This window comes from Mobula birostris, chromosome 21, assembly GCF_030028105.1.
Source record: "Mobula birostris isolate sMobBir1 chromosome 21, sMobBir1.hap1, whole genome shotgun sequence".
Taxonomy (NCBI): Eukaryota; Metazoa; Chordata; class Chondrichthyes; order Myliobatiformes; family Myliobatidae; genus Mobula; species Mobula birostris.
Window position 1 is genome coordinate 38,936,349 of NC_092390.1, and position 22,210 is coordinate 38,958,558.

Genomic DNA, 22,210 nt, shown 5'->3' on the forward strand with positions numbered 1-22,210 from the left:
ACAACTTCAACATAACATCATAACTCTTATACTCACTCTGATTTACAGAAGTCAATATGCCAAAAGCTCTCTGTGACCACATCTACCTGTTAGCCACATTCAAGGAGTTACGGATTTGTATTCCCAGATTTCTGTATTCTACCACACTCCTCAATGCCCCACCATTTACTGTGTAAATCCTACCCTGGTTTGTGCTTCATCTCATTTGGTATGCATTAAATTTCATCTGCCATTTTTCTAGCTGGTCCAGGATCCTGCTGCAAGTTTTGATAGCCTTCCTCACTGTTCACTACATGTACAATCTTGGTGTCATCTGCAAATTTGCTGATCCAGTTTACCACATTAGCATCCAGATCATTGATGTAGATCTCAAACAACAATGGACTCAGCTCTATGCCTGCAGTACACCACTAGTCTCAGGCCTCCTGTCAGAGAGGCCACTGTCTCGTTTCTCCAATGAAGCCAGTGTCGAATCTGATTTACTATCTTATCCTGAATGCTAAGTGACTGAACCTTCTTGATTGGCCCACCATACGGGACCTTTTCAAAGACCTTGCTTAAAAGTCCATGTAGGCAACACCCACTGTCTTTTTTGCTTCCATCAACTTTCCTGGTAACCACCTCAAAAAACTCCTCAGTCTTTTTTTCAGCATGAAAGCTTAAAAAGATGAAGATATTATATGATATATTATAAATATGTTCCTATTTATTCCTAATGCAATAATTGGGCAAAAAGGTTGCAATAGCCACAGGACAGCACAGTGGCACAGCTAGTACAGCCACAGCTTTGCAACCTCAGATGCCTAGGTTCAGTCCTGACCTTGGATGCTCTCTGGTCAGACTTTGCATGAATTCCATGTGACTGCATGGGTTTTGCCAGGTACTCCTCCCACATCCTAAAGGTTGGTAGGTTAATTGGGCACTGCAATTTTCCCTTTGTATATAGGCGTGTTGCAGAATCTGGGAAGAGTTGATGAGAATAAAAAAATAAGATTGATCTAAAGATCAGTGTAAATGGCGATGGGTCTCAGTTGGCTAAAGAGCCTGTTTCTTGGCTGTAAACTATAACTGTAACTATGCATTCCTTGAAAGGTAATCTAATAATAAGATAAGCAAGGTAATAGGAATATTTGAGAGTTACTAAGCTAAAAGCAAATTACTTCAGATGCTTGAGTTCTGAAATAACAGCAAAAGATGTTGTAAGTACTTGGGAGATGAGACATAGATTCTGTAAAGAGCCAGTGTTTTTTTTTTATCAGAACAAGGAAAATTGATAGGATTAGTTTTACAGTTGCAGAGTGAAGGAGGTAGGTGAAGAGAGCAAAAGAGGACACTTGCGATAGCAATTAAATGCAAATTATTCGCTATTGGAATTGTTACATCATCTTTAAAAGTGGGTTGCTTCTTCCCGGTAATGTTTTGAATTTATAGACCATATCTTGAGGTGTAAAGGGAATAATTTTAGTTCAGAGAACACAATCTATACAAAATATCAGATGATTGTTTATGAAAAATAGATTTATTTTATATTTTCCCATTGCATAGACAGTCTTTTTGAAAAATCATCCTTGAATGCAATCTGGCAACAGGAAACAGTATCAATTCTTGCATTAGACAGTATCTATGGAGATATTTGCAATAGTAAAAACATTGCATAAAACGTGTTCTTTTTTTTTGCTCAGTGTATTTTCTTTTTAGCTTCAAATTTACTCAAACTATTTTCTCAAGTGCTTCCAGACTAGTATTTACTGAAAGACATTAAAGGGCATCATTCTCATTAATTTTTTTCTTTCCCAGAGTTTCATGTACAGCAGGAACTTAATGCCCATTTTCTCTCCCCACCCAGGACATCTGTGTTAGTGCTATGCCTCATCACCACTCTCCTAGTGCTTCCATATCTTACAAATCCCCTTTCAACACTATCCAATCATTCTATCCCATTTTCATTCTCTAACCTCACGTGTTCATGTTCTTTTTATTTCCGCTATAAATCTGCAGTTTGAAATCATTTTTGAGTGGCTAGAGCTTTGAAAGAAAAAGGTAAATACAATTAAAAATGTAGTTCAACAAGGTAATTGTAACTAGGTTGTGATAATACTCTTAATATATTAAATTGCCTCAAAGCAATGATCTGTTGATTATTTTGTCTCATTGTGAGGTAAACCGTGAGGTCCATTTTGCATTTTAAAACGTACTCCAAGTGAAGCCACTATGTATAGGTTACCCTATACCAATTTGAAGTTTTCAAAAATAAACTCTGATTTCATTTCATAATTGTGCTTGGTGTGATTGAAAGGCCTTCATAAAATAAAATGTGAACCACTTGTAATGTTTCAAATGGTGAATTAGGTCTGCCATTTTAAATCATGTCTATATTAAAGTTCAACTGTAACACCTGATATTTAAGAATTCCCAGTTCAAAAAAGCCTCAGCAATTATTAATTCAGGAAGTAACCTTTGGAGTATATTTTCGATACCTAAGCTAGATATAGTTATCATATAATTTTTTTTGTACATTGTGCAGCACAGCAGTATTTTGCCCAAACGATATAATCGCTTCCAATTTATTCCTAGCAGGAAATAGTTTAATATGTATTCAGTATTCATATGCAAATGTAACATATTGCACATTAAAGAAAGATGAAAATATAAATGTGATTCAAGCTGTTACCTAGCAACAGCAGGGATCCTTGATGCAAATTGTTCTAATGTACATGTTCACATGGAGCTCATTATCCCCAGTGAGAAATAAGATTGTCCTTGAATGTAATTGTTTGCCTGTGTCATCAGTGAATAGTATCAAATTGTTTTGGTCACTTATTTTGAAGGCTTTAGATTCCACAGTATCTTGTAGAAAATGCATGCAGGCTGAGTAATTGCAATTCTGAATCTGAGAATGTTATTGTTCTTTTAATTTATGTACCATATTTTCATTCTAAATGCAGCATCTTTTCTTTCCTCTCCAAATGTGATTCACCTCCAATCTAGAGATAATGCTGCTGTTTGGTAGAACACTGCAGAAACCCACCCATACAGCTGTTCTCCTTTGGGCATTGACCAGAATTATAGAAGAAATACTAACTTAATGCTTGCTGTTTAGAGATTCATGGCACAGCTCTGGCATAGTTCAGTAGTTCATATGCATCCTTAGTGATCGTTGCCAGATCTCGTCACTGCAGCATAACTGCTGCCATAAGCAAGGTTTCAGAATCTGGTGTTGGCCACATTCACAGTAGTTGTCATTTTGAATCTTGGCCAATGCTCCCTGTAATTTTTTTTTATAGCCACATAGACCAACCATTGCTCTGAGCAGGAAAGTTTTGCCCGAAAACTGCAAAGCATTTTAATAAAACATTATATAAAAGGAAATTCCAGCTACATGGCAGCAAAGGCTATGTGAGCGAGAGCACTTAATTACTGTGCAGCCATGCACCTGCGCAACTTAGAGGGAACAGTGATCTTGGCTTTCACAGAAGTCCTATAGTTTTCTTTAAATCATTGCCAGTTTCGTTTAGTTGAAGGCACCGGAAGCTAAGGCATTTTTTAAATAATCCTTGAGTGCAATAATAGAGGTGAAGACTTTGGAGGCAGATAAAAAGCAGTTAATTGTAATTTGAGGAAATTACAATGAAAAGGTACTGACAGATTCGTAAGTAGTCGATTCTGCAAGGACGATTTACACAATAATAGAAGTCTGAAATGAAAGCAAGAATTCTAGAAATAGCCAGGCAAGGGAACATCTGTTGAAACTTTTCAGAATGATGATCTTTGGTCAGAAATGGGATAAAGTATGTATGTTTTAAGAGAAGGGAAAGGGGTGGAGAAAATTTAGGAAATATCTATGATGTGGAAACCGCAGCAGATATGGCACAAAAAATGGAAAAGTAACTCACCTGATTAACAAAATAAGTCTTGTAAGATTGTGAGACAAAGTACTGAAAAGCGGATTAAAAACAGCGTAGATTTCAGCAAAGGATAATAAAATTGAAAAAGAAGTAGAGTAGAGAAAGAAAAAGGCATACAGGAGTGAGATATACCAACTAGTGGAGTGGTGCCGCAGCAACAACCTGGCACTCAACATCAGTAAGACAAAAGAGCTGATTGTGGACTTCAGGAAGGGTAAGACTAAGGAACACATCCTTATTGAGGGATCACAAGTGGAGAGAGTGAGCAGTTTTAAGTTCCTGAATGTTCCTTAAGTTTTAAGTTCCTGAATGTTCCTTAAGTTCCTAACTTGGTCCCAACATATTGATGTAGTTATAAAGAAGGCAAGACAGCAGCTATATTTCCTTAGGAGTTTGAAGAGATTTGGCATGTCAACAAATACACTCAAAAACTTCTGTAGATGTACCATGGAGGGCATTCTGACAGGCTGCATCACTGTCTGGTATTGGGGGGGGGGGGTGCTACTGCACAGGACTGAAAGAAGCTGCAGAGGGTTGTAAATCTAGTCAGCTCTATCTTGGGTACTAGCCTACCAGGTACCCAAGACATCTTCCGGGAGTACTGTCTCAGAAAGGCAGTATTCATTATTAAGGACCTCCAGCATCTAGGGCACGCCCTTTTCTTACTGTTACCATCAGGTATGAGATACAGAAGCCTGAAAGCACACACTCAGCGATTCAGGAACAGCATCTTCCCCTCTGCCATCCGATACCTAAATGGTCATTGAACCCTTGGACACTACCTCACTTTTTTAATATATAGTATTTCTGTTTTTTGCATGTTTTTTAATCTGTTCAATATACATATATTGTAATTGATTTATTTTTTATTATTTTTTCTCTTTTATATTATGTTGCATTGAACTGCTGCTGCTAAATTAACAAATTTCACATCACATGCCAGTGATAATACTGTAAACCTAATTCTGATTCTGAAACTAACCATAAAAATAGACATAAAAGCTTTTAAAAATAGATGAAAAAAAATACTGGATCAAAGACTAGACTTATACAGGACCTTTGTGAGACCAGCGGAGTACACAAGTTCACCAGACTTGGTGAAATTGTCTCATGAAGAATAATAGAGGATCTAATTGAAACTTTAAAAATCTTGACAGGAATAGACAGACTAAAAGAGGAAAGGATGTTTTCCCTGGTGAGAGGGTCCATAAGGAAGATTCACAATCTTCGGATGTGCAGCAGGATGATTGGGACTCAAATGAGAAGCAATTTCATAACTCAGAGTGAATCTGGAATTAGCTACTGCAGAAGGCTGTAGAGGAAATGGATGTTTTTATATATGTAAAAGCCATAAAGGGGTAAGGGGAAAACGTGGAAATGTGGTACTGATCAACCAGAATCATATTGTATGGTAGAGCAAGTTCAAGTGTCTGAATACCTGTACAACTGGTATTATTTCATTTTCCCAGTGTCAGAATCAGAATCAAGTTTATTATCACTGACATAAGTTGTAAAATTCATTGTTTTGCAGCAGCAGTACAGTGTAAAAAAATAGATATTACTAATTTACAATATAAATAGTGTTGAAGACAAGTATCAAGGTGGTGTTCGTGGGTTTTTTGAACTATTCAGAAATCTGATTGTGTGGAGTATTGAATATGCATCTTCAGGCTCCTATATCTCATCCTTGATGTAGTAATGAGAAGCGGGCATGAGGATCCTTAAAGATGGATGCTGCCTTCTTGAAGCACCACCTTTTGAAGATATCCTTGAAGGTGTCTTTATCCTTCCAAATCTAATGTACACTTTTGTCCCCAAGTTGTAAATGTGTTTTACTCCTTTCATTGTTACTGATATCCTTTTCTTGCTTCCTCTTATCACACTGAGTGCTGTGCACACTCAATATTTTAAAGCACTGCCTACCACATTTGATTCTATTTGTCAGGATAGTGGTGTCTTTCTGATTTAAATGAAATGTGTTAGTGGAAGCAACTCCCTTTGACGTGTACTGATGCCAGCCCATCTTTCTCCCCCTCCCAGGAAATGAAACCCTCTACCTCCCACTGAATTAGCTGTAAAATTAGTGTTATGATGTCCCTTGCTTGGTTTAAGTACCAATCTGACAGTTTTCTGTATTATTCTTTTAATTTCAACACCATATTTTCAAACACTCTTGGCAGAACCTTATTCATGGATATAAGGTCCTATGTGAACACTGGTAACTTTATCCTTGCCCTCTAACTTTGACAATCCTTGTGCTTCCAGGTCCCAGCTGCAGCTAGCATCATTTCCATAGGAGCAGAATTAGGCTATTCAGCTCATTGAGTCTGTTCCATTATTTCATCATGGCTGATTTATTATCCTTCTCAACTCCATTCTCCTGCCTTCTCCCCCATAACCTTTGACATCCTGACTAATCAAGAACCTATCAACCTCCACTTTAAGTATATCCTATATCTTCCTCTCCACAGCCATCTCTGGCACTGAGTTCCACAGATACACCACACTCTGGCTCAATAAATTCCACACCTCTATTTTAAATGGATGCCCACTATTCCATTGGTTCCCAACCTGGGGTCCAAGGACTCCTTGCATAATGGTAAGGGCCCATGGATTAAAAAATGTTGGGAACCCTTGCTCTATTCTGATGCTGAGGTCTCTGGTCCCAGACTCCCCAACTATAGGAAACATCCTCTCCACATGCACTCTTGTCAAGACCTTTCAATATTGGATAGGTTATAATGAGATCCCACTTATTTTTCTAAACTCCAGCGGGTACATCCCCTTTTTATTCCTGGATTAATTCTTGTGAACCTGCTCTGGTCCCTCACCAATGTCAGCACACAATACTCCAAGTGTGGTCTGACCAATGCCTTGTAAAGCCTAAGCATTACATCCTTGCTCTTAAATTTTACTTCTCTTCTTGAAATGAATGCTGACATTGCTTTAACCTTCCTTAGCACTGATTCAATCTGCAAGTTAACCTTTAGGAAATCCTGCACAAGGACTCCCAAGTCCCTTTGCACCTCTGTTTTTTCAATTTTCACCCCGTTTAGAAAATAGTTTCCGCCTTTGTCCCTTCTACCAAAGTGCATGACCATACACTTCCCTATACTATATTCCATCTGCCACTTCTTTACCATTTCTAATCTAAGTTCTTCTGCAGATTCCCTGCTTCTTCACCACTACCTGCCCCTTTGCCTGTCTTCATATAGTCCACAAAGTTGGCCAAAAGTTCCACCATCTACATCATTTACACATATTGTGAAAAGAAGCAGTCCCATGCACATACTGCTTTGTCCATCCACCTGATTGGGCTTTCTAGCTTGTTGCTATGGTCAGTTTGACTTTCACTTTGTACACTGCTGTGTCAGCTAAGACTACAAAGAAAACAACTGAGATTCTCCAGCAATGCACAAGTGGCTTACATATTGCTTGGCTTGGAGTCCTATCCTGGCTGCTAATCAGATTACAATCCAACCTAATGCATGTCTGTCCACTAGATCAAAGTATTCTAGTAACACTCCCACTCCCCAACATTCTGTAACATCTGTATTTCAGACATCACCTCAATTACTCTCAGATGGCCCAATGCTTTTCACAAACTTCCATAGGCCTTCACCTGTCTTTTCCCCCCTATAGTACTTGTTAAGTTATATTTAATGGACCTATTATTATTAAATAGTACTTTTCCCAAAAAAAACCCAAATCCTTGAATTATTTAAACATAAAATGTATGAAATTAAATATATTCTTGCAACTTACTCCCACCACCTCGCTGTGTGCTATGATGTCACTGTGATTTACATCATTTCTTTCTTTTCGATAATATCTCTCTAAGTCCTCCTTTTTAAAACCTTTGCTATTCAGGTTTTCCATTTTTGTGTATTCTAAAATTTGCCATAAAACTAAAATTCCTTTTATGCCCTCTCACCTTCTGCTGGTATTTGCAGATTCTTGTTCCAGGACCATGATTCTTTCTTTTCTCCAAAAAATAGATGATACATCAAGTAAGTTTTTCATTGCACCAGTGCCTCCATGTAATTGTGGATATGACAATAAACTTGACTTTGACAGGAGGGTTCTGGAACCCAAACTAATGTCATAAGTCGGGGAGGCGACTGCATTCTGAGTTCCACTTGGCAGAAGATGCTTACAAGCTCCATGGCGACCAGCAAATCATCACACTAGTCTCCAAATGCTTATTCATATATACAGGCTGTACATAAGTTGAGTGTTCATACTTTCTCATGTTTAGCCCAGTGAAGCTATAACCATCTCTCAAACCATCAGCCCTATTTTTCCACTTATTTTCCTCTTGTCTATTCTGTTTTGCTTTCTTTTCCCCACAAGTCCTGACCCTCTTCAGTTCACATATAACTAGGTACTTATAGCACCTTGTTAACTTATGAACACATCTTTAGGATGTTGGAGGTAAGTGGAGGGTTGGGCAAACTTGCTGAGCAGAGGGAGAATGTGCAAACCCACTCACACAGAGCATGGGGGGTGGTGGTGGTGGGGCGCAGAATCAAATCCAGGTCACTGGAGCTATGAGGCTGCAGCACACACTATAGCGCTACTGTGCCACCTCAAATTAATGTGATCCACACGTACCAGAATTCATGTAAGGGTAAATTTAAAACCAGTGGGTAAATTGCTGTTTTTATATTATTTCATTTAACCACTTTGGTCCGTACAATCTAATTTATAATTCCTAAAACAAAAGTTTAAAATAAAACCTTTGTTTCTACCAATGCTCATTTCCCCAGACTGCAACTTCTTGTGGCTTCTTTGGAGATTAGTAAGAGATGCAGCATCAGATTTTGCCAGTGGAACCCACGGTTGTGAATGAATAAATTACACAGTTGTTAGGAGTTATTTACAGGGCACTTGCAAGCAAGCAGTGTTGGCAAAAATCTTGTTAGAAGGTCATATATAAATGAAGACAGAAAACTAAATAATTGAAGCGCAAAATCCTTTTGACGAAATAAATTCTAATTTACTGCAATATAACAGGCAGTTGTTCTTCAATTACAGGAGCTCCTGTCAGTCGATGGTTCCAGGAGGCGCAAGGTCTCCGTGCATGTTCTGTCCCGAGACATGGATTCCTGTGAGTATTTGTGACTCTTTTATTAACTGACTCCATAAAAAAACTATCACAAATATAAGAATTTAATGTAATTATTTATAGCATTCAGATTTGTTTTGTGTTCAGTAATATCCAGCGGCAAAATGCATAGCTGTGTTTTTTTTTGTCTGTTTTTGGCAATGTTATGAGAATGCTTGACACAGGGACTACTTAGCAAATACAAAGTGTTTCATCTGCTAGTGCTGCATTATGCTGACGAAATTATTAAAGAAAGTTAAACTAAAAGAAAATTCCCATGAACGTTTAGTTGGTCTGACGGCCTCTAAAGAAACCAGTTAACATTGAAAGAAGATATTCAATTGGTTTTATGTTGTCAATACTATTCCATAATTTCTAATCTGCTTTCAATTAATGATCTAACTAGTTCAGAAAATTGTCACTTATTTTCTTCCAAAAAGAATATGAAAAATAAGGGTTTAAGACGTATATCAATTTAGTTCCTATTTGTCCTATGTTATCAAACACTAACACAAAAATGAGTATGTCCATGTATGAAATTCCATCTTGTGCACGTAGCTCACTTATGGTTGCTGGTTTTAATCACATTCCAAATAAGAAAATCTGTACAGTAAGTGACATTAAGTAATATTATTGTCTAATTCACTAATCATATTTTGGTTTGACTCAGTTAGGTTGTGATATTTTAATCCTTTTTAAATGCCTGGAAAGAATGTTTGCCTTTCTATTATGTTATAAATAAAAAATGGATCAGTCCACAGAAGAGGTTTAACTGTGAGATTCCAGCTCTCTGAGTTGTGAATAGAATCACCTGCCAAATTTCTGTTTTTTTGAGAACCATATCGGCTTAAGACAAAGGATGTATATAACATATCCTAAAAATGTTTACTTCTTCAATAAATTTCGCAGTACACAGCAAAGGCCAAATCAATGTTTTATATTTGGTGCTCTTGAAAACAGTATCTCTTTGATTCTTTTTTCTACCCACATTTTGAAGAATTTGAAGAGTTTGCATACCTAAATCCCTGTTTTGCTGCTGCACTATCTTGAGGAATGTTACTGTTTAATGTATACTTGCCTTTTTTTATGTTTGCAAATTGTTCATGGCATTTCTATAATTGCACATACTCCAGTAGACTGATCAACCTCCTGAAGTCTGTTATCTTCCACTAGAAAGATGTTACAAAACCTTCAAACTCTTTGGTAAACAAAACCCATTCTGGCATAATTCATAGGGGAATAAAACATGTGCATCATTCCCTGCTTACTAACTTCTGTCTGCGGAATATATTAATCTCATAGCTTCGTTTTATTTTCTGCCAGTTAACTTGCCCAGGAAAAGTATTGGTAACTAAACTTCAATTTTTCATAATTCCAATGGTGAAAAATACTTTACTACAAAACTTTTCTGACCAGTCCAAATCCTCTTCCAGTTTTCATTTTAAAATAAAGTGCTGTTAATGTGGAATTTTTCTCATCAAATTAAAATCAATTCCAAATGAAAGACAATAAATGTTTTCAGTAATTGAGTGGTTATGAATTGAAAGCTATATGTTGTTAATCGTAGAATATACTGCTTTCCTATTGCTTCGAAACATATAATTTTGACTAAACGTTCATTACATGTAACTATATCTTAGGCAATTGATTAGTTTATAAAATAAAAAAACAATCATTCTCTTGTATATTTTAAAATCATCTAAACACTGGTTATTTACATATGATAACAAATGTAATTCTAGGCCCTGTTATTGAACATGCTCACTGTCAAAATGATGTCAACTTGACTCCTGCACCACCTTTGCCTCAGGTGAGTAGTTTTTTTGATTTCATTTATCTTTTTCCCTACAATATCGTCATTGAAAATACCTTGAAGGTTTTAGCAACAACAGGTATAAGCTTGGTAACTGCCATCTTATGAGTCTAACATTAGTGATAGAGAGGATATTGGAAAAAGATCCTGAAGGTCAGAATTAATCTACACTTGAAAGGTAGGGATTAGTGAAAGATGAGCCCCTTTTTTGGGAGATCCTGTCCATTCTATTAGATTGAATTTTTGAAGATGTAACAAAATGTGTTGATGAGAGCTGTACATTGAAGTAGTATACAAGTTCTGTAAGGTCCCACTTGAGAGAATGGACCAAAAAGTTCAGTAGGTACTTTTAATGTCAGAGAGATGTATACAATATACATTTTGTATACTACCCCCCCTCCCCCCCCACCGTGCAGCAAAGCACCAATAAAGACACATACTTGCAGTGCCCCAAAGATTACTTGTTCACCCGGTAATTTGACATACCATAGTGTGTCTGTCTGTCTGTCTCTGTGTGTGTGTGTGTGTCTGTCTGTCTCTCTCTCTCTCTCTCTCTCTCTCTCTCTCCCACACACACACACACACACACACACACACACACACACACCCCCCAATAAGGGAAAAAGAGATGGCCCCATTTCACAGCAAGAGGGGAAACATAACTAAACAACTCGACAATTTATGCTGTTAAAAGTCTGTTGCATCGTTTTTTCTGACTCTATGCCCAAAGAATTCGGGTCTCTGGGCACGTAACCAGCAGCTCGCTGCTTTCAATCTTCCATGTACTTCCACGACACATCAGGTGGCGGCACTAACCTCAAATCCACCTGCCTCCAGAGCCACAAAAGTCCGGCACCCTGAAGGTGTGCTAGTCTTCCAGGCCTGGTCTTTGTCATATCGAAAAGCGGCCAGTTGTGAAGCCCTGAGAGCAGGTCCCATTTCCGCAAAGAACCGATGTCAGCATGTAACTCCAGGTCGGGATCTTCAAAAGAACCCTGAGAAGGGAAAAAAAGAGATACTGAAGATAGAAATAGAGCTGTTTCCGAAGCAAAGGAGTTGTCGTTAGGCGCTATCATCCTAAGCTCCGCCCACCCGTCTAAATCAGAGTCCATTAGCTGTTTTTGTGACTGGAAGCCTATGATGTGACTATTTGTGTACCACAAGCAAAGGTTCTGGGATGCTTGCTGTTTGTTATACTGCATTCATTAATGATTTGGATATGATTAGTAAGTTTGCAGGTGACTCAGAAGTTGGTGGTGGTTATTGATAGGGAGGACATTAGTCTTATTCTAATTAGTTTGCAAAATGGTCAGAGGAAAGGCAAGTTAAATTTAATCCTGATAAGTGTGACATATTGCACTTTGGAATGACTATCAAGGATAGGACTACGCATTAAGTGATAGAGGAACAGAGACTTCAGTGTACAAGTCCAAGGATCCTTGAAGATAATGGGACAGGTGGATCAAGAAGTGAAGAAAGTGAACAGCATGTTGTGTCTTTGTTAGTCAGGGTATGGAATATAGGAGGAGGGAAATTATGGTACAGCTTTATAAAGAACATGTATAAGGGCAGTGGTCCCCAACCTCCGGGCCGTGGACGATACATTGCCGCGAAGAATGCAGGGATGCAGCGGTGGTTGGAACGCACCCAGCACATCTTTAAGAAAAAAGCCAAAATAAACAAGCTAATTAATTAGGTGCTGCCTGGCACGTAAATGTTGGCCCAGAACAGGGGAGACGCAATTGTCAATCTGTACCTCAGCTTTAACTTTCCTATTCTCTAAATCTCCAAATCTTTGCAAAGCAAAACTTATCAATCAAAACTTTTAATTCACTTGGCATCCACAGTTGATTGGAAGGGAAAGCTTTGAAATTTCTGTTTGTGGAAAATTCGCTTGCTTATTTCTACTCTCGCTGCAATTTTATGCGTCCTTGTTCTAACTTCTCTTCATCAGTAGTTATACAGCATGTAAACAGACCATTTGGCCCACTGCACCCACACTCAGTGGACCAGTGGCCACCCGCCTATGTTAATCCCATGTTGCAACGCTTGAACTAAAGTCTTCAATGTCTAGGCAATAAAAATAGTTATCTGGATCCTTCTTAAATGCCATCAGTGACTGTTTAGCCATCACTCTCTTGGGCAATCATTTCAGAAACTCAACCCTCTGGTTGAAGCTATGCCCTCAGATTCCCCTAAATTTCTTAGCATTGGCCCTAAATCCTTGTCATCTAATTTTATTCACCTCTGAGAGAAAAATGTTTCCTGAAGTCTACCTTATCCAAACCCCCAATTATTTTATGTATTTCAAATTTATCCTTTTTTAACCTCCTCTTCTCCAAGGAGGACCTGGCTGGTGGCGTAGTGGCATCAGTGTCAGACTTCGAGACAAGAGGTCCCGAGTTCAAATCCAGCCGGCTCCCCTGCACGCTTTCCATCCGTGCAGGGTTACGTGCTGGTGATCTCTTTGGAAATTCACCTGGCAGAAGGCAAAACTTGCCTCGTACACGGTTCCCCACTATGTCAGAGAGGTGTGGAGGGAAATCGCCGGCTAACCAGAGAAACTCCGGATGCGACGTACCTTTCCTTTCCTTTTCTCCAAGGAAAACAGACTAGCCTCTTCAGTTTCTCTTCATAATTGAAAGGTTCCATTCCAGGCAACATCCTGCTGAATCTTCTCTACACCTTGTCCAGAACTATCACATCTTTCCACTAGTATATTATATTGACCAGTGGGTGCAGTGTTCCAGCTGATGTTCGACCAATGTTTCATGACGTTGTAGCACTTGCTTTACAAGCTGTTGTGAAGGATACATACTAATACAATTATCAACTGCTGCTGGAAGACCTGTCAGTTTATTGAAACAAAAACCCTTGGGTCTGCTGAAACACCTCCAGCTGTTACCCGATCTCAAGTTGTTATCTGCTTTCTAAACTTGTGTTAGTTCTCCTTATTTGGCTCATGCCTTTCTACATGATTGCTCTCCAGGTCCTCAATACATCTCCTTTTATTTATGTACCACTCACAAATTCAAGAGCTCATGTTGCTTTCTTTATTAAGTTAGTGACATTTGCTATCCATTTTATTGAATTTTCCTTAACTGCAATTTGCTTTGAAAAGTATCAAGAAGATATTTAATCCTCTTGATCGACTCGACTAGTACACTTGACCAAGGCATTCAACTTCGTTTTAACCCCCCCTTGAGCTCCTCTATTATATAGGTACCCATCACTGTCCTCCACAAATCCCCACTACTCCTTCTCACATTCATGTGATTTAGAGCCAAATTCTTATCTATGTTCTTTGCTCTGACGTATTTAAGTAAGTAATGGGCTCTCAATTTTTAAAATTTTTTTGCTTATATGTAGGTCAAAATTCTTCCTGCTGTTTGCAAGTTTTTTGATCTTTGCCTGTTCTGACAGTTGTCTGTTTCGTCTTTCCTATGCATTTTATTTTACCCTCCCCCTGCTATTTTTATCATATCAGTTTCATTATTAAATTATTTTGGAATTATCTGGTTTTTAAAAATGTGTAACTATTCTGTTTTATTTGTAAATACTTCTTTAATAAGTCTTAAATGATGCACAAATAAAATAATATAATTTCCACCAAATTCTAACCCCCTAAAATGCACTTTTTAATTCTCAGTGTAGCTCCTTCCCAAATGTTATTTAATTTGGTTAGCTGTTGCCATCTTTCCCTTGTGTGTGGACAGTTTTGATGTTGCATTCCCTTTGATTACAGCATTCAAGCAATTTTGATCTGTAGAATCTCATGTAAGATAGTAAGTGTAACAACCTATTTTTGCATATGTGCTTTTGTCATGTTCAGTGACAGATAAATATCAACTGTGCACTGGAGTTAATGGCCACTCTCTTTGAAATTGTATCATAGCATCCTTTTCAAAAAAACTTCTGAAGCAGATAGTGCTTCAGGTTAACGTCTCATATGAGACCTTTGACAATACAGCAATCCATCACCACTTTTTGGCCTGTATTTTCCCGATTGGGGCCTGTTCCCAACATTTGCCACGTGCCTAGCTCTCCCCTACTTGCTTTCTCTTGCTTTGTGAGGCCAGTCTTGTGGGTTGAGATTACCCTGGAGCTGAGTGGAAAAACGAAGGGAAAGACCCTAGACAATGTATTTTCATGATATCAGAGAGCGAAAACAAGCCATGACTACAGTTACATGTTGGAACAGTTATCTTTTTTTCAACACCTTTTTGTCCTTGATGTTTAAGAACAATAAAAAAAATTAAAATAATTTTAAAACAAATTAAATAACTTTAAAAGTAATGTATCTCAAGTTGTGACCCCTTTTAAATAATTAAAGATGTTAATAAAGCTAATTTGCCTTTATACTTTATACAAGTGCTACACATGCCCTTACACTTCCTCCCTTACCACCATTCAGGGCCCCAAACAGTCCTTCCAGGTGAGGCAACACTTCACCTGTGAGTCGATGGGGGTGATATACTGCATCCGGTGCTCCCGATGTGGCCTTTTATATATTGGCGAGACCCGACGCAGACTGGGAGACCACTTTGCTGAACATCTATGCTCTGTCCGCCAGAGAAAGCAGGATCTCCCAGTGGCCACACATTTTAATTCCACATCCCATTCCCATTCTGACATGTCTATCCACGGCCTCCTCTACTGTAAAGATGAAGCCACACTCAGGTTGGAGAAACAACACCTTATATTCCGTCTGGGTAGCCTCCAACCTGATGGCATGAACATCAACTTCTCTAACTTCCGCTAGGCCCCACCTCCCTCCCCCTCGTACCCCATCTGTTACTTATTTTTATGCACACATTCTTTCTCTCATTCTCCTTTTTCTCCCTCTGTCCCTCTGAATATACCTCTTGCCCATCCTCTGGGTCCCCCCCCCCCCTTGTCTTTCTTCCCGGACCTCCTGTCCCATGATACTCTCATATCCCCTTTTGCCAATCACCTGTCCAGCTCTTGGCTCCATCCCTCCCCCTCCTGTCTTCTATCATTTTGGATCTCCCCCTCCCCCTCCAACTTTCAAATCCCTTACTCACTCTTCCTTCAGTTAGTCCTGATGAAGGGTCTCGGCCTGAAACGTCGACCGTACCTCTTCCTAGAGATGCTGTCTGGCCTGCTGCGTTCACCAGCAACTTTGATGTGTGTTGCTTGAATTTCCAGCATCTGCAGAATTCCTGTTGTTTGCCTTTATACCTTAATGCCTTGCTATCCGTATTCAAATGAGAGTTCATGAATTCTGCACCAATATTCATATGACTGACACGAGATCCAAGAGATCTCCCAGTGTATCAGCAGGGGAGTCTTGAGATGCTGTTGTTCAGTTTTGGACTTGTGTACCAAGTCTATCAGCAGAATGTAGCTGGGGATTTGCCAGGAGAATGTGGCCATAGTTTCGGATCATAAAACCTACTGTCACTTCTTAGAAACAAGAAAAAGAGGATGATTAGGAGTAAGATGAACCCTTTGAAAATTAGTAACAATGGTATTGATATTGAAAATTAGGAAATAAACTTATTAACTAATTGCTTGCCACCAGTATTTACAAAAGGAAAATTATGAAATACTGGAAAATTACAAATTAGACTAATGTTTATTCTCTGGAAAGTTCTAATCTATATAATTGAAATAAGCACAGCAATAGAAGATGTAGCCTCATGAACCAATGTTTGCGAAACCTTTTTTCTGTTTTGGTCAAAAACATGCATATTCCACCTACTTCCTCACTGTGGTAAGAATTAAATAGCCGTATAAACTGCAGATTGTTTGAAAGACATTTGTTTTGCCTCATTCAAAACAAGTTTATTAACCTGAGCTATTTTGGAGGTTGATGATATTCTGAGAAAAGAAAGCTCATGTTGATGGTTGGTATAGCTTGTAATGCTCCAGCTCAGCAGTTGAAGCAGGGATCATCATGACTTTTAAGAGAAAATCTGATAAGTCAAAGGAAATGAAAATAGACTCCGGGTTATATAGAAAGGGCAAGACATTTTAGGATTGGTTTTGACTTACTGCAGCTATTGAAACCGCACAGACATCCTCGTGGTGGACTTAACTCTTTTAATTATTAACCTAATAAACTATATTTTGTCTTCTAGCCAAGCATAATTGAGGATATGACCACATTCAAACGCAATTTACCACTCTTTCCATTGGCAAAGCCTCACATCAATTTCATGGCTGCAAAACTCTGAGAAATGGAATACTGATCCAAAGGAAGGAAGATGTGACCGAAAAACATAAGTGACCGTATTCGTTCTGCTGGGAGTTGGAGAAACGTTCATAAGAGATCATTTTTTTAAATGAACTCTTTGTGATTAGGAGAGTACAAAGCTATATAGTTGTTCTACATATTTCTGCCTGTTAAAGGTTCAGCTACCTAAGTGGTGTTTTAAATATTGTCCATAGACACTTCACACACAAGATTGGAAATCTACAAGACACTAATGTACAAAACAGTGAAATAACACTGTATAATATGAATCAAATTTCCTTTGTGATAGAGCCTTATAATTGAAATCCGTACCATGTTTTTACCTTGTACACAAATTTTGTAGTTTTGAATTTTTGTGCTCATACATCTGGTAGTAAAATGATGGAAACTTTTTTTTTGGTCTCAAACTACTCTGTAATGTGGACATGCCAACCTGCAGTGAATTCATTTATTAAATCTTGTAAAAGTGACTTTGAGTGAATTTGGTTCTGTAGTTACCTGAAACGATGACTTGTGCAGTTAAGCATGTTTTCAAAATTCCGATGAGTATGTTTGCACAGCGCTGCTAAAGCAGAGCAGATAGAGAAACCATTGATAGGATGAAAGACCAGATGATGCATTTATTCAGAGAACTTGTGGAAAGCCTGATTGTAAAATAGTCTGAAAGAAAGCAAGAGTTTGAGTTTATCCAGAAAAACTGTAAAATTTTATAAAACATTCCTTTGCACTACTAAATTCTATTAGAGCAATTAATGCTTATAGATATTTTTGTTAAAGTAATAAAGGAATTGTGAAGAAAAAGCACAAAAATTTGACCCTATTAAAAAGATTTTCTGTTTGCCCTCTTTTGTGAGCATATATAACTTAAATGTTTCTCATCTAAGGACCGCATAATTCAAAAGCATTAGAAGATCTGAGTTCTGATGAAAGATTATTGACTTGATAATTCTTTATCTCTGCAGATGTGCTGGCAGACCTGCTGGGCATTTTTAGCTTTAATTTACTTGATTTCCAGAATCTGCAAATGTTTTGCTTTTATAGTGTTAGACCTGTTCTGTGTACCAGTTTTTAAATCTTAATTAAGTGACAATTGAAGACACAGTAGCAAATATAGAATTATCAGTAAGAGGGCATTAAAGACAAGAACTAGAGATTTAGCCACCAGCTTAAGGCAGAACAGTGACAGTAAAGGTTACATAAATGCATCATTTGAATATAATCAGAGTATCAGAATGGTTGTAATCACTTGCATATATGATAGTACTGCATTAGCATCTCTGTGCTGTCAACAAGGGTATCAACCATGAGATCAACAAGAGATTTACAGTAAGACTTTTTAGTAGAATAACTGATTATGCCTATTAAATATTGCATGATATTGAGTAGTGTACCAGGAATCAAAAGCAGAGTTCATGAAGCAAAAAATAAACAAGGTAACAGACCATTTTAGCCAAATGAAATTGCACTGAAGGGCAAGTAGAAATGATTGTTGCTACATTGTGTGGTTTTGGGAGCAGTCAATAACTATGAAGTCTCCTCTTTAATATTTGGCGATATTTACTCATGAAGTCCTGTCAGTTATTTCCAATTTTACTTGTGAAGATCATTTGATCAAGTTTGTAAGATCATAGTTCCTAAATAAATTTGTGTTGCTGTGAACCTGACATTCAGTGCAAAGTCAGTTTTATACAAGGTGCCCTTGTTCAAAATTATGTAAAGACCTTTTAACAAGCTTTTCCTGTCATTTCAACTTTGCTGCTACACTGAGCTGACTCTTATTCTTCCTTGTCACCCAGTCTCACACCTTACCATGTAATAGTACAATTATTTGAAGAGATTTAAACATCTATTTTTACCAAGAATCTAGTTAGCAAAAAAAAAGGTTGTCCGTGGTAGCACTGGGAGGCTTAAACACAATGTGGTGCAACTAATCATATCATATAGTCATTGATTTTTACAAAATACTTTCAGGATGGATGTCTTTGATTGTAACTATTTATCTGAACACCCACCCACTCGTCCTCTGCTATTGCAAGTAATTTCCTGAAATATTTTGGTTTACCGAGAATAGTGATGCAGTATTTCAGAACTGGATATCACCTTGGAGTTGTGATCCTGCAGAATTTCAAAAGGTGTTTAGGAAATAGATTTTTTTTTTCCTGTGAGATCATGGCTGACAGACTGGGGAAATACTTTTAAATTAGACTGTATGTTTGAATCACCTTCAGTCTAGCAGCAATCCCAAGCTACAGAATGTAGTTTGACATTTCAAGTTTACAATATTAGATAAGGTTAGTAATAATAACCCTGGTTTTTAAATAATTTAAAAATATATTAGCATACAAACGTGTACAATTCTTTCACAAATTTCATTCTGCTGGTGAGCTAAATGAAATATATATCCTATTTTCTGACGATACAACATAGTTGTACATAGGCAGCATTCTTGAGGCCAGTGATAATTTTTGCATTGTGGTACAAACTGAATATCTATTATAAAGTCAGATTTGGAATTAATATGGTGCAATATATAGACCAGAAAATTAGATTAAAAGCTAATACTTGAAAGAGAATTTATTTTGGTGTGACACATGTTTTCTAGTGGGCTCAGATCCTTTGCTGCAGTGATAGTGTTCTCTATTGTGTTTCCAACATTTTACTGACTTGTGTAGCAGTGCAGATTGACTCAGGCATATTCATGGATATCCATTTAGAGGAATCCAAAGATGCAGCTTTTTCCAAGCAATAACAGCCAACAGAGCATCTACAAATATTCACTCTGTTTTTATGGCTTGTGAATAGTTGATAAATTTTTGTTGAATGTGACATTAATTACTCAAAACAAGTTGAATTTGAGTATTTTGGAACATTTGTTGTGGAACTGGATGTAAAAAAAAAAGTATAGCTACTGTACTGGAAAGGATGTTACTGTTCACAATAAAATAAACTCATGATCCTTCTCTGTCATCATTTGTTAATTGTCCAGTTTCCCAACTAGAAAGACCTGGTACACAATCAAATTTAAGTTTGAGCATGCTATTTTTTGGCACTATTTTGATCCTTTGTTCATGGTATTTGAAAGTTGTATATTTGAAAAAAAGACACCTACCAATGCAAATGCTACATTCACCATCCCAGTAAGTAAATACCAATTATTTGCTGTTATAAAGTGATTGGTATATCCAAATTGAATTGTACGTTGGAAGCCAAGGTGCTGAGAACTGCCAATCAGAAGGAAATTATCTGCCAACTTCAAAATAGTTTTCCACCCAACTCCATTCAGATGTATTTTGAAAATGCATGTGTAAATTCTTAAATGTGTTAACAATAAGTTTGTCAGCTTTGCCTCTCATTGCACCCTCATTTTAAATCTGAGTATTATGACTTTGAGATTGGATCACACAGCACTGCCATTCCAAATGCCATGTTTTGTCTAGAAAATCTTGAATACCCAGCCATTGCTTGATGTGTTATATTTTTATTTCAAATGTGGTCATTAATAAAAAAGCAAACATTTGATGTCCATGCTTTACTCCCCTGGAAGACAGAGGCATTCCACTACCATTTATGAACCACTGCAGTCTTGTGAAGGGACTCGGTTATTAAACATAGTTCCAAGATTAAACACAATGGCAATATACTTTCAAGTCAGGTTAAAAGGTGGCTTGGAGAGATGGGTGGTGACCCCACGTGCTTGCTTCCCTCATCCGCCATGGTGCTGATGGTTTTGGGGTGAACTGTTTTGAGGAGTGGCACAGTAGCAGCACTCTCCCCATAACGACAGGCGTTTCCTCCCATATTCCAAAAATATACCGGTCAGTAGTTAATTTGTCACGAGTGTAATTGAGCAGCACGGGCTCATTGCACTGGAAGGGCCTGTTATTTTGCTCAATAAAATAAAAAGTAACAAGCATATTTTGTATTTGTTCTGGTCATTGGAAGAGAGTAAATATATGGGGTGACAGGCAAAATCTGGTTACTTTCACTTAACATGATGCACGCCAGTGCATATCAAATGTGATGTATGATATATACTGTGATATCATTGTCACACTGTTCTTATTTAAATTATTGCCAAGAGTAAATGGGTCATGTCTGATAAATTGCCTATCCCTGGAAAGCATGTTTTCAGTCTTCTGTTTATTACAGCTTTGCTATTTAGCGTGTCTCTGGCATTAATCATGTACTCAGCTGCAGGGTATTCTCGAGGCTGCCTGCCCATGTGGCAGGCTGCTACATTTAACCATCTCCTAAGAACCAAGCTTTCAATTCGTTCTCCAAAAAGCAATATATCCAGAAGCTGGCAGCAGTCACAAATCCTGTGAGCACAGTTATTGGTAAATACCCATGCCTGGACTACATTGGCACAAAGCTCTAAGTCATAGCCTCCCTGGACTTGCTAGCAGACAAACGTTTGATTTCTGCTATATTCCACAGCCTGCTCTGCACTACAACATTAAACTGGTACCCGTTACTTACTGGAAAGTAAATGCTCAGGCTAAAGAGCATGTCAATCTATGGGCTTTGCTCCTGGGTTCAGAGGATTATGGACTGCACTCACGTCGCCTGGAATACTGCTTGAGAACTTTCAACTCCCCCTGAATAGTGAAGACCATCACAGCTTGAATATTCAACTCATAGTTAACCAGAAAATAAAATTTCATGTGGTGAATTCAGTGTCCCTGAAGTTTTTGCAAATTTCTTAGGCAGTCCATGTTAAATGCTATATTGCAGCGAGATAGCAAGTGCTATTCCTTCCTGCTGCCTCCCCTCGAACCTGGACTTTTGGGGCAGGGAGGAATACTCTCTTTTCTCAGTGGGAAGAAGTCTGATGGAGAATGTCAATAGGATCTTTGGGGTATAACTAGTGTTTGCTCACTGGAGTTTTCAATTAATGCTCATTCTGATAGAGTTTCACATTTGGTTATTCTGTGCAAACATCAGAGCCCAGGATTTAGAAACCTATTCCAGTGTTTATGCTCAAATTTCACAAGGGATTTAACTTGGTTTAGAGTCCAGGTGAAATTAAGAATTAACTGGGCAATTAGATGCACTATTTATGTTAGTACGTCTTGAGTATTTTCCTCATTGACTGTAGACTGAGTAACAGCACTACTTCTGGAGTGCGGACTTTTCCCCCCCTACTAGAATAAATAGGTTTAGGT

General features: G+C 38.0%; 1 protein-coding gene across 1 annotated transcript in view; it reads left to right on the plus strand.

The window, feature by feature from the left end:
* The window catches only part of ide (insulin-degrading enzyme), a 113,004-nt gene extending 93,003 nt beyond the window's left edge, over nt 1-20,001 (plus strand). The window contains exons 23-25 of the mRNA XM_072239340.1: nt 8,943-9,015; nt 10,755-10,822; nt 16,930-20,001. Of these exons, the coding sequence (XP_072095441.1) occupies nt 8,943-9,015; nt 10,755-10,822; nt 16,930-17,025 (237 nt within the window). The 3' untranslated portion in view covers nt 17,026-20,001. The remainder of the gene's footprint in view (nt 1-8,942; nt 9,016-10,754; nt 10,823-16,929) is intronic.
* The last annotated feature ends 2,209 nt before the right edge of the window (nt 20,002-22,210 follow it).